The sequence below is a fragment of the Ranitomeya variabilis genome, chromosome 4, assembly GCF_051348905.1.
Source record: "Ranitomeya variabilis isolate aRanVar5 chromosome 4, aRanVar5.hap1, whole genome shotgun sequence".
Taxonomy (NCBI): Eukaryota; Metazoa; Chordata; class Amphibia; order Anura; family Dendrobatidae; genus Ranitomeya; species Ranitomeya variabilis.
Window position 1 is genome coordinate 526,507,802 of NC_135235.1, and position 16,798 is coordinate 526,524,599.

Below are 16,798 nucleotides of genomic sequence, written 5' to 3' on the forward strand. Positions count from 1 at the left end.
CCATCGGAGCGTGCATGAATTGTCTTCCTCTTTATTTTCGTTTTATCACGCACACTGTACCTGTCCAGCAGAGAACAAACCCTGTAAATGCAGCCACTTTTACATCTTGTTGTTCCCTGTGTACAGCTGTATATCCACAACAGCGTGGTATACCTAACCTGTCATTGCTTCCGGTTCCCTTCTACTTCATAGACCAATTTAGTAGCTGAACACAACTGAATGAATCAATAAATAAAAATGCACATCTTGATAAAAACAGAAACTGTTTAATAAAAAAAAAAATGCAACAATTAACTCTGAAGATCACAGCCGAATACACATGTTCAGAGAAGCTGAATATGGGAAGGAGATTAGGCTTTCACATAGATCCGTCCAGCGATATATTATAAAACATATTGGGCCCGATTTAGCAAAGCTTTTACGCCTAGATTTTGGAGAAAAAAAACTTTGAAAAGAGCAACTTGAGGTTGCACTAACATTTTGAAACTTTTGGCGTTCTCACAATATTCGCGCCTAGCTCTGACAGATAGGGCGGAGTAAGATGGGGAGTGCTGCTAGTAAAATTTATAACGAGCAGCGGTGCTAGCTACTCCACAAATCTTATTCCAGCAGGGACTGGAGTAGGATTTGTGAGGAGTTGCACACAGACGTGTACGGCACTCATTAGATGCACCCTATTTACGAAAAGGTGTATGCCTCTTCATGAAGCTGGAGCGTCTGACTCCATCACATCTTTTCATCAAGGCTGGCATGCGTGTGAACGTCAGTTTTGATGAATTGCGCCCAATGTCTTCCACAGAATACCGCAATAAATGTACAGACCTAAAGGGTTACCAGATCTATGAAACAGTAGATTAACAATAACGGTATTAAAAGCAGAGCTCTAACAGTCATTTCTGTGAGGATGCTTGTATAGGAAGAGAAGCTGGCTGGACAAGTGCACATTATCCTCTGATGAGCATCCTTACAGCGTATGCTGATATTAATATGCGCTGCATGGAAAGGTCCTGAGATTTAAAGGGAATAGGTCACTAGGTTTCCCCAATATAAACTGTATCCACCAACTTGTTGGCTAGCACTCCTGCAACCCCTTCATAAGAGCCTGGCTGGTCCGCATCCCTGGGAAAAAGACCTTCAGAATTGTCCCATACTGTAGATTCTAATTTGTGTCCAAGGGTCTGATGGGCACCTCTGGACCAATCTTGGCACCTCCTCTTACCCATTAATCACCGCCTCTCCTACTTCATGCACAGACCTTGTTATATTTCCATAGTTGTTGTTCACCACTTTATATTTCCATAGTTGTTGTTCACCACTTTATATTTCCATAGTTGTTGTTCACCACTATGCTGGCAAGAGAGTTGAGCAGGCTGTGTGGATGACCTGGGAGACATCATCCGTATCAATCAAGGCAAAAGAGGCGGCGGCGCGCATGGTCCAGAGACACCCATCGGACCGCCTGGTGCCAGTTAGCATGTGGGGTGTGACGATTGTAAATGGCATTTTTACAGTAATGGGGGGCAGCTGGGCTCTTATGAATGGGTTGCAAGAATGCCATTGAAAAGGTCTATGGTTTATATAGGAAAAGCCTAGAGACTGGATTTTCTTTAAAAGAGGTTTTTGTGGTTTCAGGAAGTCTCTTTTCTCCAGGTTTACTCCCCCTCCCTGGGTCCATCGCTGAGTCGCAACTGCTGTTCCCAGTGTCTGTTATTGTCTGCAACACTAACATTATGTTGACAGCTCTGCTGCCTGTAATTGAGCTCTGCAGCGCTGCCTAAGTTGACAGCTCAAACCACTGAGGTCACTGATTGGCTTCTTCAAGTTCAGCTCTGCAGACAATAAGAGTCACCGAGAGTAGTGGAGGGGACTCAGCCGCTGGACACAGGGAGGTTGAATAAAGCACAATTTATTTTCATTAAAAAACAAAAACAAACCTGTAGTCAGGGAACACTGATGGTTTCCAAAACCATAAATAAACATAATTAGTGTGAAACACAATGCAACTAATTATAAGTGGTTGTCTACTACTTTAACACTGATGACCTATCCTTAGTGTTGCGGACAACCTATTTAAAGGGGCTTTTCAACTCTCACTGCAGGGTAAGTGATAGATGTCAGATTGGGGATCCAAGTACTGTAAGACATATAGGAACCAGGTCCAGCACTTACCTATAGTTCCATATAGCTACTTCCTATTATCCTCTGCAAAAGGGGAGACAGGAATCCCTTATACTAGAGATGTGTGGTGGTCCCAGCAGTCAGACCTCCAGCATATCTAAGCATTTATCACCCACTGGATCCTCATAGTGATACTGCACTTCAAAGTCTTTGCCTAGTTCGGACTGACTAAGACTCAATCATAGAGGTCCATTTCTACTCTTCTATAGTATTGGTAAAATAGGACACAAGGGGTGGAAGGCTGGATTATTCTAACATAAAAGACGACATTTTACATATTCTCAAGACTCTTTATACAAATATAACAATTATTGTGGCATCAGGAGAAAAGAATAATGTACAAATAAAGGACCGATAAGGAAGATTACTGTATAAAAAATAAAAATACAACGGAAGTGGTCTATGGTGACAATATCATCTTTTCATGAAGTTTTTCTCCAGGGCTGAGGAGGTTCGCTGAATGCTATGAATATTGCGCTTCAATCGGTCCTCCAGAGAAGAGGACGCTGCACTATCCAGCTTCATCTGACTGTGGCAAGCGGAAAAAAAAAGGTAAAAGTTGTCACAACGTTTCAAAAGGCAAAATATATCAAATATATAATGACAAACGCTATGGCAAAACTTGGCAGGACTAAGCAGCGCTTCGGTACTATCCCATATACATACTGTAGGAATCTGCTGTCTTTTCTGGGATGGTCCTTCTTTTCATCATTCTCCTCCTCTTGTTTGTATCGGTGTACATTACTTTCCCTGGCTTTCTCCCTCTGCCGGGCATCCTCCATCATATCCAACCTGCGACGCTCTAGCTCTTCAGCAGAGAGCTTCCTGGGGCACAGACAAGACAAGAATTCTGCATTATATAAAATTATTATTACTACAAGTTAAACTGGAGACACAAGTTAATAGTGGTTGCAAAGCGGAATAAAACTTTTTGATATATTTTCTAATTTCACCTTTGTTTCAGAGACATTAGTAATCAACGTATTTAGCACCTAATGTGTTAACTTTTGTTAAGTCCAAGTGGGTGTTGTCAGAGAGTTACACTGGGGGCGTGTACTTCGTCTCCCTGTATGGTGCTGACCAATCATAAATAAGCAGCAACACTCGAAAGAAAGAACATGCCCCCAGCAAAGCTTAGAGCAGATTTCTTAGTGAGCCAGATGTAATGATACAGCTCTGATCTCCTGGTCTCTCCTCCTGCATCAATCAGTGTGGGGGGAGCAGCAGTACAGCTGAGTTCAGCTGTGTCACATACCCTCCTATCAGCTCTCCTAGCAGTGACAGCTCTGCTGTACTGTTACATCCCCCATGCTGCCCGGCTAGAGATGTGTTAGTAATCACACTTAAATCTGTTGTGCTCTGTAGCGACATCACAACATGGTGTCATGTCTCATGCAAGAGTAGTTAAGAACAGGCAGGTTACTCCTGTGTGAGACAGAACAGCCCTGATCTCACTGTGGAGCAAGTACAGTGGCGGCAAAAAAAATCTTCACACTTGCGCAGCAAAAAAAAAAAACTTTACATATAAAATCCACATCATAATTTTACTTTGTAAAAGTGTACACAATGGGAGAGATAATAAAAACTGTCTAATGTTAAAGCTGGCTTTGTTGCAAATATCAACCAATCAACGCTCAGTTTTCACTTCTCTGGTAAAGCGAAAGCTGCACTCTGATTGGTTGTTATGTGCAGCTCAGCCAGTTTTGCTATTGGGCAGTCTTTTATTATCTCCCTCAGTTTTTTATTATCTCCCACAATGGGTCGAAAGAAGCTTAAGGTGGAAGAGAAATCCCTGACCTTAACCCCATAGAAAATGCCTGGAATTTAATGAAAAACAAGGTTCAAGAGACACGACCCAGCAACATCAACAATGTAAAGGAGGTGCTGAAGACACTGTGGGTAAACATGGACTCCACATACTTAGCCAGCCTTGCTGAATCCATGCCACGCCTATACAACTGCAGATGATGATAAAATGTAAGGGTGACATGACAAAATACTAATTGTAATAAAATATCCACAATAAAACACTTGAATCCACTTGAATATTAAGATTTTGTGGTTTCATTGAACTTGTAAAGATTTTTTTTTGCAGGCACAGTACAATCAGCTTCAGCCAAATATACATAAGTTTACACACTCCGTAATCAATAGAGTTGATAGAAGGGTTTGTAATGTGACACAGCTAAACTACTCTGCACTGCCCTTCCACCACACTGACTGCAGGAGGTTTGACCAGGAGATGAGGGCTGTATAATTACATCTCATACAATGGGAAACCTGCACTAAGCTATGGTGCTGTGAGAAGTACATGTCCCCAGTGAAAAACTGTGCGACACCCACTTGGACTTTAACAAAGGATAAAGGGATATTCCCATCTCCAAGATCCTATCCCAATATGTATTAGGTGTACCGTATATACTCGAGTATAAGCTGAGATTTTCAGCCCAAATTTTTGGGCTGAAAGTGCCCCTCTCGGCTTATACTCGAGTCACGGTCTGTGGCAGGGTCGGCGGGTGAGGGGGAGAGGGCGCTGAGGCATACTCACCTAGTCCCGGCGATCCTGACGCTCCCCCTGCCCGTCACACGGGCTCCGGGTGCCACAGCTCTTCCCCTGTACAGCGGTCACGTGGGACCGCTCATTAGAGAAATGAATATGGACTCCACTCCCATAGGGGCGGAGCCGCCTATTCATTTCTCTAATCAGCGGTGCCGGTGACCGCTGACAGAGGAAGAGCTGCGGCACCGGAGACCAGCTGTCCGGGGAAAGGAGCGGGACGCCGGGAGCAGGTAAGTATCGCATATTCACCTGTCCACGATCCACACGCCGGGCGCCGCTCCATCTTCCCGGCGTCTCTCCGCTCTGACTGTTCAGGTCAGAGGGCGCGATGACGCATATAGTGTGCGCGGCGCCCTCTGCCTGATCAGTCAGTGCGGAGAGACGCCGGGACCGGACGCTGAGGAGCTGCAAGCAAGAAAGGTGAGTATGTGTTTTATTATTTTTATTGCAGCAGCAGCACCAGCGTTATATATGGCACAGATTTATGTGGAGCATCTATGGGGCCAAACTGAACGCTGCAGAGCATATAGGGCACAGCTATATAAGGAGCATCTATGGGGCCAAACTGAACGGTGCAGAGCATATAGGCACAGCTATATAAGGAGCATCTATGGGGCCAAACTGAAAGGTGCAGAGCATATAGGGCACAGATTTATAAGGAGTATCTATGGGGCCAAACTGAACGGTGCAGAGCATATAGGCACAGCTATATAAGGAGCATCTATGGGGCCAAACTGAACGGTGCAGAGCATATAGGGCACAGATTTATAAGGAGCATCTATGGGGCAATGAACAGTGCAGAGCATATATGGCACAGCTTTATAAGGAGCATCTATGGGGCAATAATGAACAGTGCAGAGCATATATGGCACAGCTTTATATGGAGCATCTATAGGGCCATAATGAACGGTGCAGAGCATTATATGTGGCACAGCTTTATATGGAGCATCTATGGGGCCATAATGAACAGTGCAGAGCATTATATATGGCACAGTTTTATATGGAGCATCTATGGGGCCATAATGAACGGTGCAGAGCATTCTATATGGCACAGCTATATATGGATAATATATGGGGCAATAATCAATGGTATGGAGCATTATATATGGCACAGCTTTATATGGAGCATCTATGGGGCAATAATGAATGGTATGGAGCATCTATTTTTATTTTTTAAATTCACCGGTAGCTGCTGCATTTTCCACCCTAGGCTTATACTCGAGTCAATAAGTTTTCCCAGTTTTTTGTGGCAAAATTAGGGGGGTCGGCTTATACTCGGGTCGGCTTATACTCGAGTATATACGGTAATAATAATACTATTAGCAAATCCCTCCAAATAGAAATGTAGTATAGTTTATCTGATTCACTATGTCTCTTTCCTCATGTGCAGGCATCTATTATTTTTTTTTCTTAAATGCATATATTTCAGGCCAAAATGTATTTTTGCAATTGGGCTACTTTACAAAATGGTGCACCGTTTGCCCTCTATAAACTCTGCGTTGTACTGTCTATTGCTGGCTGCAGAATGAGTTAGCAGAGAATCTGTCAGACAGCCCACTGACAGGGAGTTTGTAACTCTTCTCTTTTTATGAACTCCTCTCAGCAGATGTATGGCTAAACCACATCAAAGGTGAATGTGCAGGAAATCAAAGAAAAAAAGCCAAATGGTGTTACAATTTTGAATTAAACCAAAGTATAAAAATGATTTTTAGCCTCAAATGCCTGCATTTAAGTGAAACTGTCCTCAAACATGGACAACCCCTTTAGTCACTTCACCAGACAATTTTTTAATTTTCCGATTTGGATTTTTCCTCTCCTTCTTTCAAGAACCGTAACTTTGTTATTGGTCAGTCAATACAACTGCATGAGGGCTTATTTCTTGCTGAATAAATTGCTGTTTTAAATGACAATTCATTTTGCTGCATTATGTACTAAAAAAAAGGGTAAAAAAAAAAATTCAGGTGGGATGAAACTGGGAAAAACTGCAATTCGTTAATTTTTTTTTTCAGGCGTATTTACAAAGTTTATTTTGCAGTACAAATAACCTGGAAACATGATTCTCGAGGTCAGTTTGATTACAGGGATATGAAACTTGTATACATTATTTTAAAAAAATTTCAGTGAAAAAAATCTATAAATCGGCAAAAAAAATAAAAACACAGCCTCCTCTAACCTTGTGCCAAAAAACAGCAGCATGGGTTCCTCTGAGCAGCTGCCTAGCACTCTGAAAATGAAAATGGTGGAGGCGTACAAAGCAGGAGAAGGCTATTAGAGGATAGCAAATTGTTTTCTTTCTTCAGTTCGAAATATACTATATTTTGTGGATTATAAGATGCACCCCAAATTTTTGGAGGAAAATAAGAAAAAAGTGTTTTAATGAAATAGTGGTGCATCTTATAGTCCGCTTTTATGCTAGATTACTGGGGAAGACGGCTGCAGTGGAGAGCGGTCCCAGGAGGTAGGGTTGCTGCTGCAGGAAGATGGCAGCAGGAGTGGGTCGATGCTGAGAGCCCAAGGCTGTAAGGAGGGGTGTTCAGCGGTGCAAGGTCGCGGCGGGCTCCAGGCTACGTCATCCACACAGTCTCCCCGGCATCGTGCTCCTGCACAGGCGTACTTTTCTGCCCTGAGGAAACTACTGTCGTGCGCATGCACCAGGGCTCTTTGACCTTTCCCAGCGCCAGCGCACTGCAGTGCTTTGCAGATAAGTACGCCTGTGCAGGAGCGTGATGCCGGCCCGAGCATATCATTAACTCAAAACTGAAAAAGAAGATTTTTGTGTACTCACCGTAAAATCTCTTTCTCTTAGCCTCTAATTGGGGGACAAAGGACCATGGGTGTTATGCTGCTGTCCACTAGGAGGCGACACTATGCATAATCTGAAAAAGATTAACCGTGGCTCCTCCTCTGCAGTATACACCCCTGGACGGCATCAGCCTTCTCCAGTTTTGTGCAAAAGCATTAGGAGGAACGTAACATGAATAACATAGATATGCCTATAAGAAGGCCACTATGTACGAGCTCAAGGAACAATATGAGAACTCAACAGTAACAACGGCCCGTAAAGGGCAACAGGGTGGGAGCTGTGTCCCCCAATTAGAGGCTAAGAGAAAGAGACTTTACTTTGAGTATACAAAAATCTCCTTTACTCTGTCGCCTCATTGGAGGACACAGGACCATGGGATGTCCCAAAGCAGTCCCTGGGTGGGAAGCAATGGACGAATATTGTGCAGACAGGCCCCAAAACTTGGGGCACCGCCGCCTGCAGAACCCGTCTACCCAGGCTCGGGTCCGCTGAGGACTGGGTATGAACTCTGTAGTGTTTAGTAAACGTGTGTAGGCTAGTCCAAGTGGCCGCCTTACACACTTGTTGTGCCGAAGCCTGGTGCCGAATGGCCCAGGAGGCCCCCACCGCCCATGTAGAGTGTGCCGTAATACCGGCTGGAAGAGGAGAATTCTTAAGCCGGTAGGCCTCTTGTATGGTGGATTTGATCCACCTGGTAAGGGTAGCTTTGGAAGCCGGCAGACCCTTGCGGCCACCTTCCGGAAGAAGGAAAAGAGAATCAGACCTCCGGAAGGACGCAGTCCTAGACACATATACGCAATGCCCTGACAAGGTCAAGCGTATGCAGAGCCTTCTCCACTCTATGAACCGGGACCGGACAAAGGGAAGGCAGAGAAATTTCCTCATTGAGGTGGAAGGTGGACACAACCTTCGGAAGGAAGGATGGGACCATACGGAGGACTACCTTGTCCTGGTGAAAGGCCATGAAGGGCCATCTGCGGGAGAGTGCTGTCAGTTCAGATACCTTGCGTAGCAAGGCGATTGCCACCAGAAAAACCACCTTCTGGGATAGAAGGCGGAGCGGGACCTCCTTAAGGGGTTCGAAGGGTGGTCCCTGCAATGCTGTCAGGACCAGGTTGAGGTCCCACGTTTCTAGTGGTCGTCTGTAAGGGGGAACCAATCGGGAAACCCCCTGAAGGAATGTCCTTACTTGCGGCTTGGTAGCAATGCGCCTTTGAAGAAGCACTGAGAGGGCTGACACCTGGCTCTTAAGCGAGCCCAGGGACAGCCTGGCCTCCAGACCCGATTGAAGAAAACCAAGTAGTTTGGGGAGGGAATAAGGGAATGGGGTCTGGCCACAAGATTCGCACCAAGTAAAGAAAGCTTTACAGGTACGGTAATAAATCTTAGCAGAGGCTGGCTTCCGTGCCCTGATCATGGTTCCAATGACGTCCGACGAGAGTCCTGCCTGGGTTAGAAGCCAGGTCTCAAGGGCCACGTCGTCAAATTGAGAGCCCTTGAGTTCTGGTGGTAGAACGGGCCTTGTGATAGAAGATCGGGGTGGTCGGGGAGACGCCAGGGGGCGTCTGCTGTAAGTTGTACGATGTCGGCGTACCATGTACATCTGAGCCAGTCCGGTGCGATTCGGATGGTTGGAACTCACTCTTGCTTGATCTTCCTCACCACCCTGGGTATCAGGGGGAGAGGTGGAAAAATGTACAGAAGCTGGAACTGGTCCAGTCCTGAACCAGAGCGTCTGCTCCGAGTGACCGCGGATCGTGTGTTCTGGCCATGAAGTTGGAGACCTTGGCATTGAAGTGGGATGCCATTAGGTCCACATCTGGGGTCCCCCAGCGGTGGCAGATCTGGCGAAAAATTTCGGGATGTAGAGACCACTCTCCAGAGTCTATTCCTTGTCGGCTGAGGAAGTCTGCTTCCCAGTTGTCCACACCCGGAATGTGGACCGCCGAGAGAACCGACCCTGTGTCCTCCACCCAGTGGAGGATGTGTGACACTTCTCGCATCAACTGGGTACTACGGGTCCCCCCTTGGTGATTCACATATGCCACGGCCGTGGCATTGTCCGACTGTATTCTGATGTGAGAGGCTGCCAGTAAGTGATGGAAGGCCCTCAATGCCAGGAGGATGGCACGAATTTCCAGGATGTTGATGGGCATGGTCGCTTCCACTGGGGACCACTTGCCCTGTGCCCTGTGGTGTAGGTGCACCGCACCCCAACCCGTCAGGTTTGCGTCGGTGGTCAGAACCTTCCATTGACCTGTGAGAAAGGATTTCCCCTTTGCTAGCGAGGTTGGCTTGAGCCACCAGTGCAGGGACCTCCTGGTTGACGAGGTTAGCTGGAACTCCCTGTCGAGAGAAAAGGGATTCCTGTCCTAGGACTTGAGAATGGCTAGTTGGAGAGGCCTGAGGTGAAACTGGGCAAATGGGACCGCTTCTATTGCTGCCCCCATCTTGCCGAAGAGTCTCATGGCAAACCGGAGAGATCAAGGGGGGTTGCGGAGGAGGGTGCGAACTCCTAGGCGGAGAGCCAGTGCCTTGTCCTTGGGAAGGAGCACTAGACCCCTGGAGGTGTTGAATAGCATTCCCAGGAAGGTCAGGGACTGACTCGGGGTTGGTGATGACTTTTGTAGGTTGATTAACCAGCCCATGCGACTGAGTGTATCGGTTGTGATTGAGACGCTGAGCTCGCAGTCCTTGAAGGTGGGAGCCTTGAAGAGTAGATTGTCCAGGTATGGAACGATTACTATGCCTCTGGAGAGCAGGACGTCCATGGTGGCTGCCATGACTTGGTGAACACTCTGGGAGCCGTGGCGAGCCTGAACGGGAGAGCCACAAATTGATAGTGGTCCTGGCCTATTGCGAACCTGAGAAACCTCTCATGGGCAGGTGCAAAAGGTATATGCAGGTATGCGTCTTGTATGTCTATGGAGGCGAGATATTCTCCCTTCTCCATGGACGCAATGATGGACCGAAGGGACTCCATGCGGAAGTGACGGACCCGAACATATTTGTTGAGCTGTTTTAGGTCTAGTATGGGCTTTACGCTGCCTCCTTTCTGGGGAACTACGAACAGATTGGAGTAGAACCCTCGGAAGCGGTCGGTCGTGGGGACCGGTACTATGACTCCTGCTTGAAAAAGCGAGGAGACCGCTTGGTGGTAGGCACGAGCCTTGGCTGGTGGTTTTGGGGGGACAGAGAGGAAGAATCGGTCCGGTGGGTTGGAGGCGAAGTCTATTTTGTATCCGGAAGACACTAGTTCCCTGACCCACCTACTGGTGTGGTGTCTTCCGGAGTCTGTGAGTCATGATGAGGAGAAAGTCTGATATTTTCCTCCTCTGGGCTTAGGCTGGCCTGCTTTTGACTGCCAGGTCTTGTCCGACCTTTGCATCGATCGTGAGTTGTCCGTGTGGGGAACGGTTACGATTTTGTGCTGGACACGAGACGGACCAGCCCGAGGAGTTCCGAAAGGATTGGAATCGAGTTTGGTTACACTTCTTGTAAGTGCGTTTAGGTCTTAGTTGGGGGAAGAGAAGTACTCTTACCCCCGGTAGCGTTGGATATCATCGTGTCCAACTGTTTACCGAAAAGTCGCCCACTGAGGTAGGGGAGGTGCGTTAGGGACTTCTTTGAGGCTGCATCCGCTTTCCATTCCCGCAGCCAGAGGATACGCCGAATTGTGATGGCGTTTGATGCTATCCCCGCTACTCCTCTTGCTGAATCCAGAGCTGCATGAAGCATGTAATCTGCTACAACTGCTATTTGAACGGCTTGGTCCGACAGCTCAGGAGCGGATGCTTGGAGAGCTTGTAAATTTTTTGCCCAGGCCAGAATGGCCTTGGCAGCCCAAACTGAGGCTAACGCAGGAGCCAGGGATGCCCCTGCAGCCTCGAAAATTGAACGAGCCATGCGTTCTACCTGCCGGTCTGCTGCGTCCCTGAGGGTTGAGCTATCTGGAAGTGAAAGGAGGGTCTGTGCTCCTAGCCTAGAGACTGGAGGGTCCACTTCGGGTGGATCTGTCCATTCCTTGGTGTCCTTCTGCGGGAAGGGGTACCTCGCCTCCAGATATTTGCGATTAGCGAATTTTTTCTCAGGCTGTGACAGCTGCTTTTTAAGGATCGCCTTAAACTCTGGGTGGTTAGAGAAAACCTTAGGCGGGTTCAGAGGTCCTTCAAAGGAAATCTTGTGTTCTAGGGCCTCTGGTGGCGGATCAGAAATGTCCAGCACCCGATGGATGGAAGAGATTATGTCCTCAACTAGCGCTGTATTGCTAGGGGGGATTGGGATCAGGGACCCCTCCGTTTCCCTGTCGGAGTCACAGATGCCTTCCGAATCCTGTGTATCACTGAGGCATCCCCTGCTGGGTGAGCTGGGGAGGAGGCCTTCTCTGGTCGGGGATTGCGGAGATCTGCATTGTCTGTCCCTGGAAGGGGACGGTCTAGATGACCTGGAGCTACGGTGTCTCTCCCTAGAGGGGGATGACCGTATGCTATGGGATGACGCAGATGGACTTGATCTATGGGTCCGCTTGCGTCCTGACCTAGACGTGGATGTGCCAGGGACGTCTTGTTCCTGAGTCAAGCTCTTTCTTTGCTGGGTAACGGTCATAGCCGAGGCATGACCCTGCAGAGCCTGAAGCAATGTGGAGGTTAGGTTATCTATAGACTGCATCATAGATTGCAACATCTGAGTAGCCCATTCCGGCGTGGCATTAGACACCGAAGCATTGGCAGGGGCTCTGACACAGTAGTCTGGATACAGTCCTGGCAGTGCGGGTACGTGCTGCCACTGGGGAGAGTTGTCCCACAGGTTGTGCAGAATGCATAATAGCAGTCCTGCCTGGTTCTCTTGGACCTTGAGCCCGGCATAGTGCACAGAGTGCAGAAGGGCTGGCTATGCAGAGGACCCTATAGTTATGCAGAGAAGCCTATAGGGGAGCCTTGTAAGGAACATGGATTCACAACTGAGTAAAATACCCAGCTGTGATCTTACCCCACCAGTGTGCCCCTAGGTCCAGCGCCGAAGATCCACAGTCCTGTGCCCCCCGGAGACTTGCTGGCCTGGTCCTGCTGACTGGGAGATGCAGGGTTAATCCCTGTGCAGCAGAAATGGCTGCTGAGAAGAAGAGGAAGGGGGAGAAGGGGGCGGAGAGCTGGAAAAAGGGCGGCAGAACTGTGTAAAAACGTGCCCTTTCTGCCTCGATCCGCCCCCTCTATGACACTGTAGAGTGTCATATTTGTCATCCGGGGGGCGGGCCGGGGGGCGGAGAGGAGGCGGCGGCTTCAGCTAGGCCGAAGCCGGGGCCTAAATTAGATGCCCAGAAGGGCTCCCAGGCTGGCGCGAAAGTCCAGGGGGGGGTCGGATCTGAACCGGACCCCCCGGATTTAAAGGCAGGATAGTGGTGGGGCTGTAAGCGGAAGGGACCCGGTGAGGGGTCCCCCTGAGGCAGTATAGAGCTGGTGCAGCCGCAGAGACAGGGGCGCAGGAAGCTCTGTGTCTCTATTGTGCCATGCCTGCCTGCACTCCCCCCGGCCCCGACAGGAGCCTGCAGCTGGGCTGGGTCCCTGGATGCAGGCGCAGTGTGCTGGCCCATTGCTGGGAGCTGTAGGATGCTGCCTGTACAGGCCCTACCTGAGGCGTCTCAACCTAATACCCCCAGAGGGGGATAGGGAGGGTGCTGTGTGACCATCAGGGGGCTTTATCCTCACCTCGACCTCAACCCAGAAACCAAAAGGAATTGGGGAAGGAGGGGGGTCTCGACTTCGAACCAGCACCCGAGGGACTGGGGAAGGAGCAGCATGGGGAATAGCCATCTCTACTTAACCGGGCACCCTGTGGGGCAGAGGAAGGAGCCATGCCGGGAGTCTCACAGGAGACCCACTTTTCTTCATCTATAATCCCGTCGGAAAAAAACGGAGTAAAAAAAATATTTAGGTGTGCCTCCTATGCGACACTAAGCAAAAACTGAAGAAGGCTGACGCCGTCCAGGGGTGTATACTGCAGAGGAGGAGCCACGGTTAATCTTTTTCAGATTATGCATAGTGTCGCCTCCTAGTGGACAGCAACATAACACCCATGGTCCTGTGTCCCCCAATGAGGCGACAGAGTAATAAAGATTAACCAACAACCACAAGATGGATTTCATCAACCAAGGTATCATTGTAATCAGTATAACGGCGCCGACTTGACACTGTCCATAGCTTACTGTGCACAATCCTGCTGACAGGTTCCCTTTAATTACATATTAAATAACAATTTATTAGGGAATAATGCTATTATCTAAAAATCACGCTGGGAGTTTCCGAACCATTGCGCATGATTACACCTAATGCTCCCACAAGCATTAAAATGGGTTGTCCCATGTTCTAAATCGGGAGTGCAGGGCTCCTCCTGCTTTTCAGGGACACTGCACTCCTGACTGACAGTTCGGCCCATCGGCATGATCACACTAGGTCACGTACCTACAAGCAGGTGTGGCTGTGCCTCTGCAGAATTGGTGGAAAGCAAAGAAACTAAAACTGGGGGAATCCTGGTATTGAGCTAATTTCAGAACAGTGTTTACAAGGACTTTTGGAAGGAGCTTGAAGGGGCTGAACTCCTTAGACAGGAGACAGGCCAGCACTACATCTGCAGCGGTAGTCAGCAACTTACCGTATTTTTCGGACTACAAGACGCACTTTTTCCCCCCCAAAAAAGGGGGGAAAATGGGGGGTGCGTCTAATAGTCGCAATGCAGGCTTACCGTGGCGGCAGAGGTGCGGTGGCAGAGGTGCGGCGGCAGACGTGTGGGGATGAGGAGGCGCAGTGAGCGGGGTCCCTTTCCCCGGTGAGGTGATGCAGCAGCCCGGTAAGCAGCAGAGCCGGGTGAATCATGTTGTTAGCGGTGGTGGCGGCCATCTTCCGGAGGCCGCGCGTGCGCAGATGGAGCGCTCTTCTTCCCGGGGCTTCAGGAAAATGGCCGCGGGATGCCGCGCGTGCGCAGATGGGGATCGCAGCGGCCATTTTCATGAAGTTCTTGGCTTCAGGAAAATGGCCGCCGATCTCCATCTGCGCACGCGCGGCCATTTTCCTGAAGCCCCGGGAAGCAGAGCGCTTCATCTGCGCACGCGCGGCCTCGGGAAGATGGCCGCCACCACCGCTAACAACAGGACTCACCCGGCTCTGCTGCTTACCGGGCTGCTGCATCACCTCACCGGGGAAAGGGACCCCTCTGACGCCATACCTCTCACTGCACCTCCTCATCCCAGCACCTCCTCATCCCAGCACCTCTGCCGGTAACCACTGCTGCAACCCTCCCATGGACACCAGGCCGTGGCGTCGCCCACCTAAGCAGGAAGGGACCCTGCTCAGGTGCACGCCGTACCGCATCACCCCACCTCTGCCGACACCATGCCTCCTGTGACCCTGCTCTGCCACCCCTCAGGTAAGATACTGTAAATTCGGACAATAAGACGGACCCCCATCTTATAAAAAATCTTTTTTTTCTGCAATTTTCACCCCAAATTTGGGGTGCGGCTTATGGTCCGGTGCGTCTTATAGTCTGAAAAATACGGTAGATAACCAGCAGTAAAAAATAAAACCTCTTCATACTTGAGCACGTTGCAATTGTAACCAGTTAAAATGAGGAGAATAACCCTTTAATGTGCACTTACTTTGTGTACCCCGATACTCTCTGTCTTCTATACTTTTCTTCCTTTTTTGGGGAAGGACTCCGCCTATAGTTTCGATCTTCCTTTGATTTCTCCCTGAAACATTAAGACGGACATAATGTAATATTTGAGTCCACCAAAACCTTCTACCTTGGGTTGGCTTTTCCCTTACTTGCTATAAATATCCTGGAACAGCAATTATAGTACCAAGAGTCCATGTACAAAACAGGTCCGGGGTCTCATGCACATAATTATCAGCATTTGGTAACAGAATGACGGTATTAACAAGGCAGATTATTAAGAGCAGGCACAGTATTAAAATATCCAAGGCAGCACGGTGACTTGGAGGCTATCGCTGTTACTTTTCTATAGGAGTTTGCATGTTCTTTCCAAGTTTGCGGGAGTTTCCTCTGGGTACTGTTAGATTGTGAGCCCAGGGGCATAACGATAATGGTAGCAGAGGATGTGACCACAACCGGGCCCGTACTGATGCCAGAGCCTATTTCAGCCTGATGCGAGTCCAAGGACGCACATTCAGCTGAAATGTATTGTGACACAGGGGCCCGCCGGATCCTTGCACTGCAATATGAGCCCCAAGTGAATCAGAGGCCTGTAGCTGATGTTGCAGTGTTCGTCACTGGCGGTGCACTGTAGTCAGTTGTTGGCTTCTGCACCGGCTAAAGGCTAAAGAAGAGGACACCGCATGGTGTGAGAGTGGAGCAAGGTAAGAAGAATTGCTTTTTTTTTTTTCTAATTTATTTATTTTTTTTAAGAGCAGCGGAACAGAGAAAATTATACCAGGATGGGGAACATAATTATTACAAGGGTCCCAGGGTCCCTTCACTAGCTCCCCATTGCCCAGAGACTCCAGTACAAAACCCTAACCATGACATACAAAGCCATCCACACCCTGTCCACTCCATACATCTGTGACCTCGTCTCCCGGTACTTTCCTGCACGTAACCTCCGATCCTCACAAGATCTCCTTCTCTACTCCCCTCTTATCTCCTCTTCACACAATCGCATACAAGATTTCTCTCGTGCATCCCCCCTACTCTGGAACTCTCTACCACAACATATCAGACTCTCGCCTACCATCGAAACCTTCAAAAAGAACCTGAAGACCCACCTCTTCCGACAAGCCTACAACCTGCAGTAACCACCGATCAACCAAACCGCTGCACGACCAGCTCTATCCTCACCTACTGTATCCTCACCCATCCCTTGTAGATTGTGAGCCTTCGCGGGCAGGGTCCTCTCTCCTCCTGTACCAGTTGTGACCTGTATTGTCAAGATTATTGTACTTGTTTTTATTATGTACACCCCTCCTCACATGTAAAGCGCCATGGAGAAAATGGCGCTATAATAATAAATAATAATAACAATACCAGGAAGGGTTCCACTAAAAGGGACATTATACCAAGAAGGGTCCCAGGACGGGGAACATTATTACAGGATGGGAAACATTATTTAATGGGGATGAGGGACAAACACGTATCTTTATAAGATCTAGAATGCTACACAAGATATACTACTGACTAACATGCAGCTGGGGACAAAGGTCCAAATTTTGCACCGAGACCCATCATACTCTAGTTACGCCACTCTGAGA

General features: G+C 48.5%; 1 protein-coding gene across 1 annotated transcript in view; it reads right to left on the reverse strand.

Moving 5' to 3' along the window:
* Window positions 1-250: 250 nt before the first annotated feature.
* Window positions 251-16,798, reverse strand: part of CWC25 (CWC25 spliceosome associated protein) — a 36,811-nt gene continuing 20,263 nt past the window's right edge. Inside the window, exons 8-10 of the mRNA XM_077252309.1 lie at window positions 15,190-15,282; window positions 2,845-3,003; window positions 251-2,707 (exon numbers count right to left, since the gene is read on the reverse strand). Coding sequence (XP_077108424.1) covers window positions 2,593-2,707; window positions 2,845-3,003; window positions 15,190-15,282 — 367 coding nt within the window. The 3' untranslated portion in view covers window positions 251-2,592. The remainder of the gene's footprint in view (window positions 2,708-2,844; window positions 3,004-15,189; window positions 15,283-16,798) is intronic.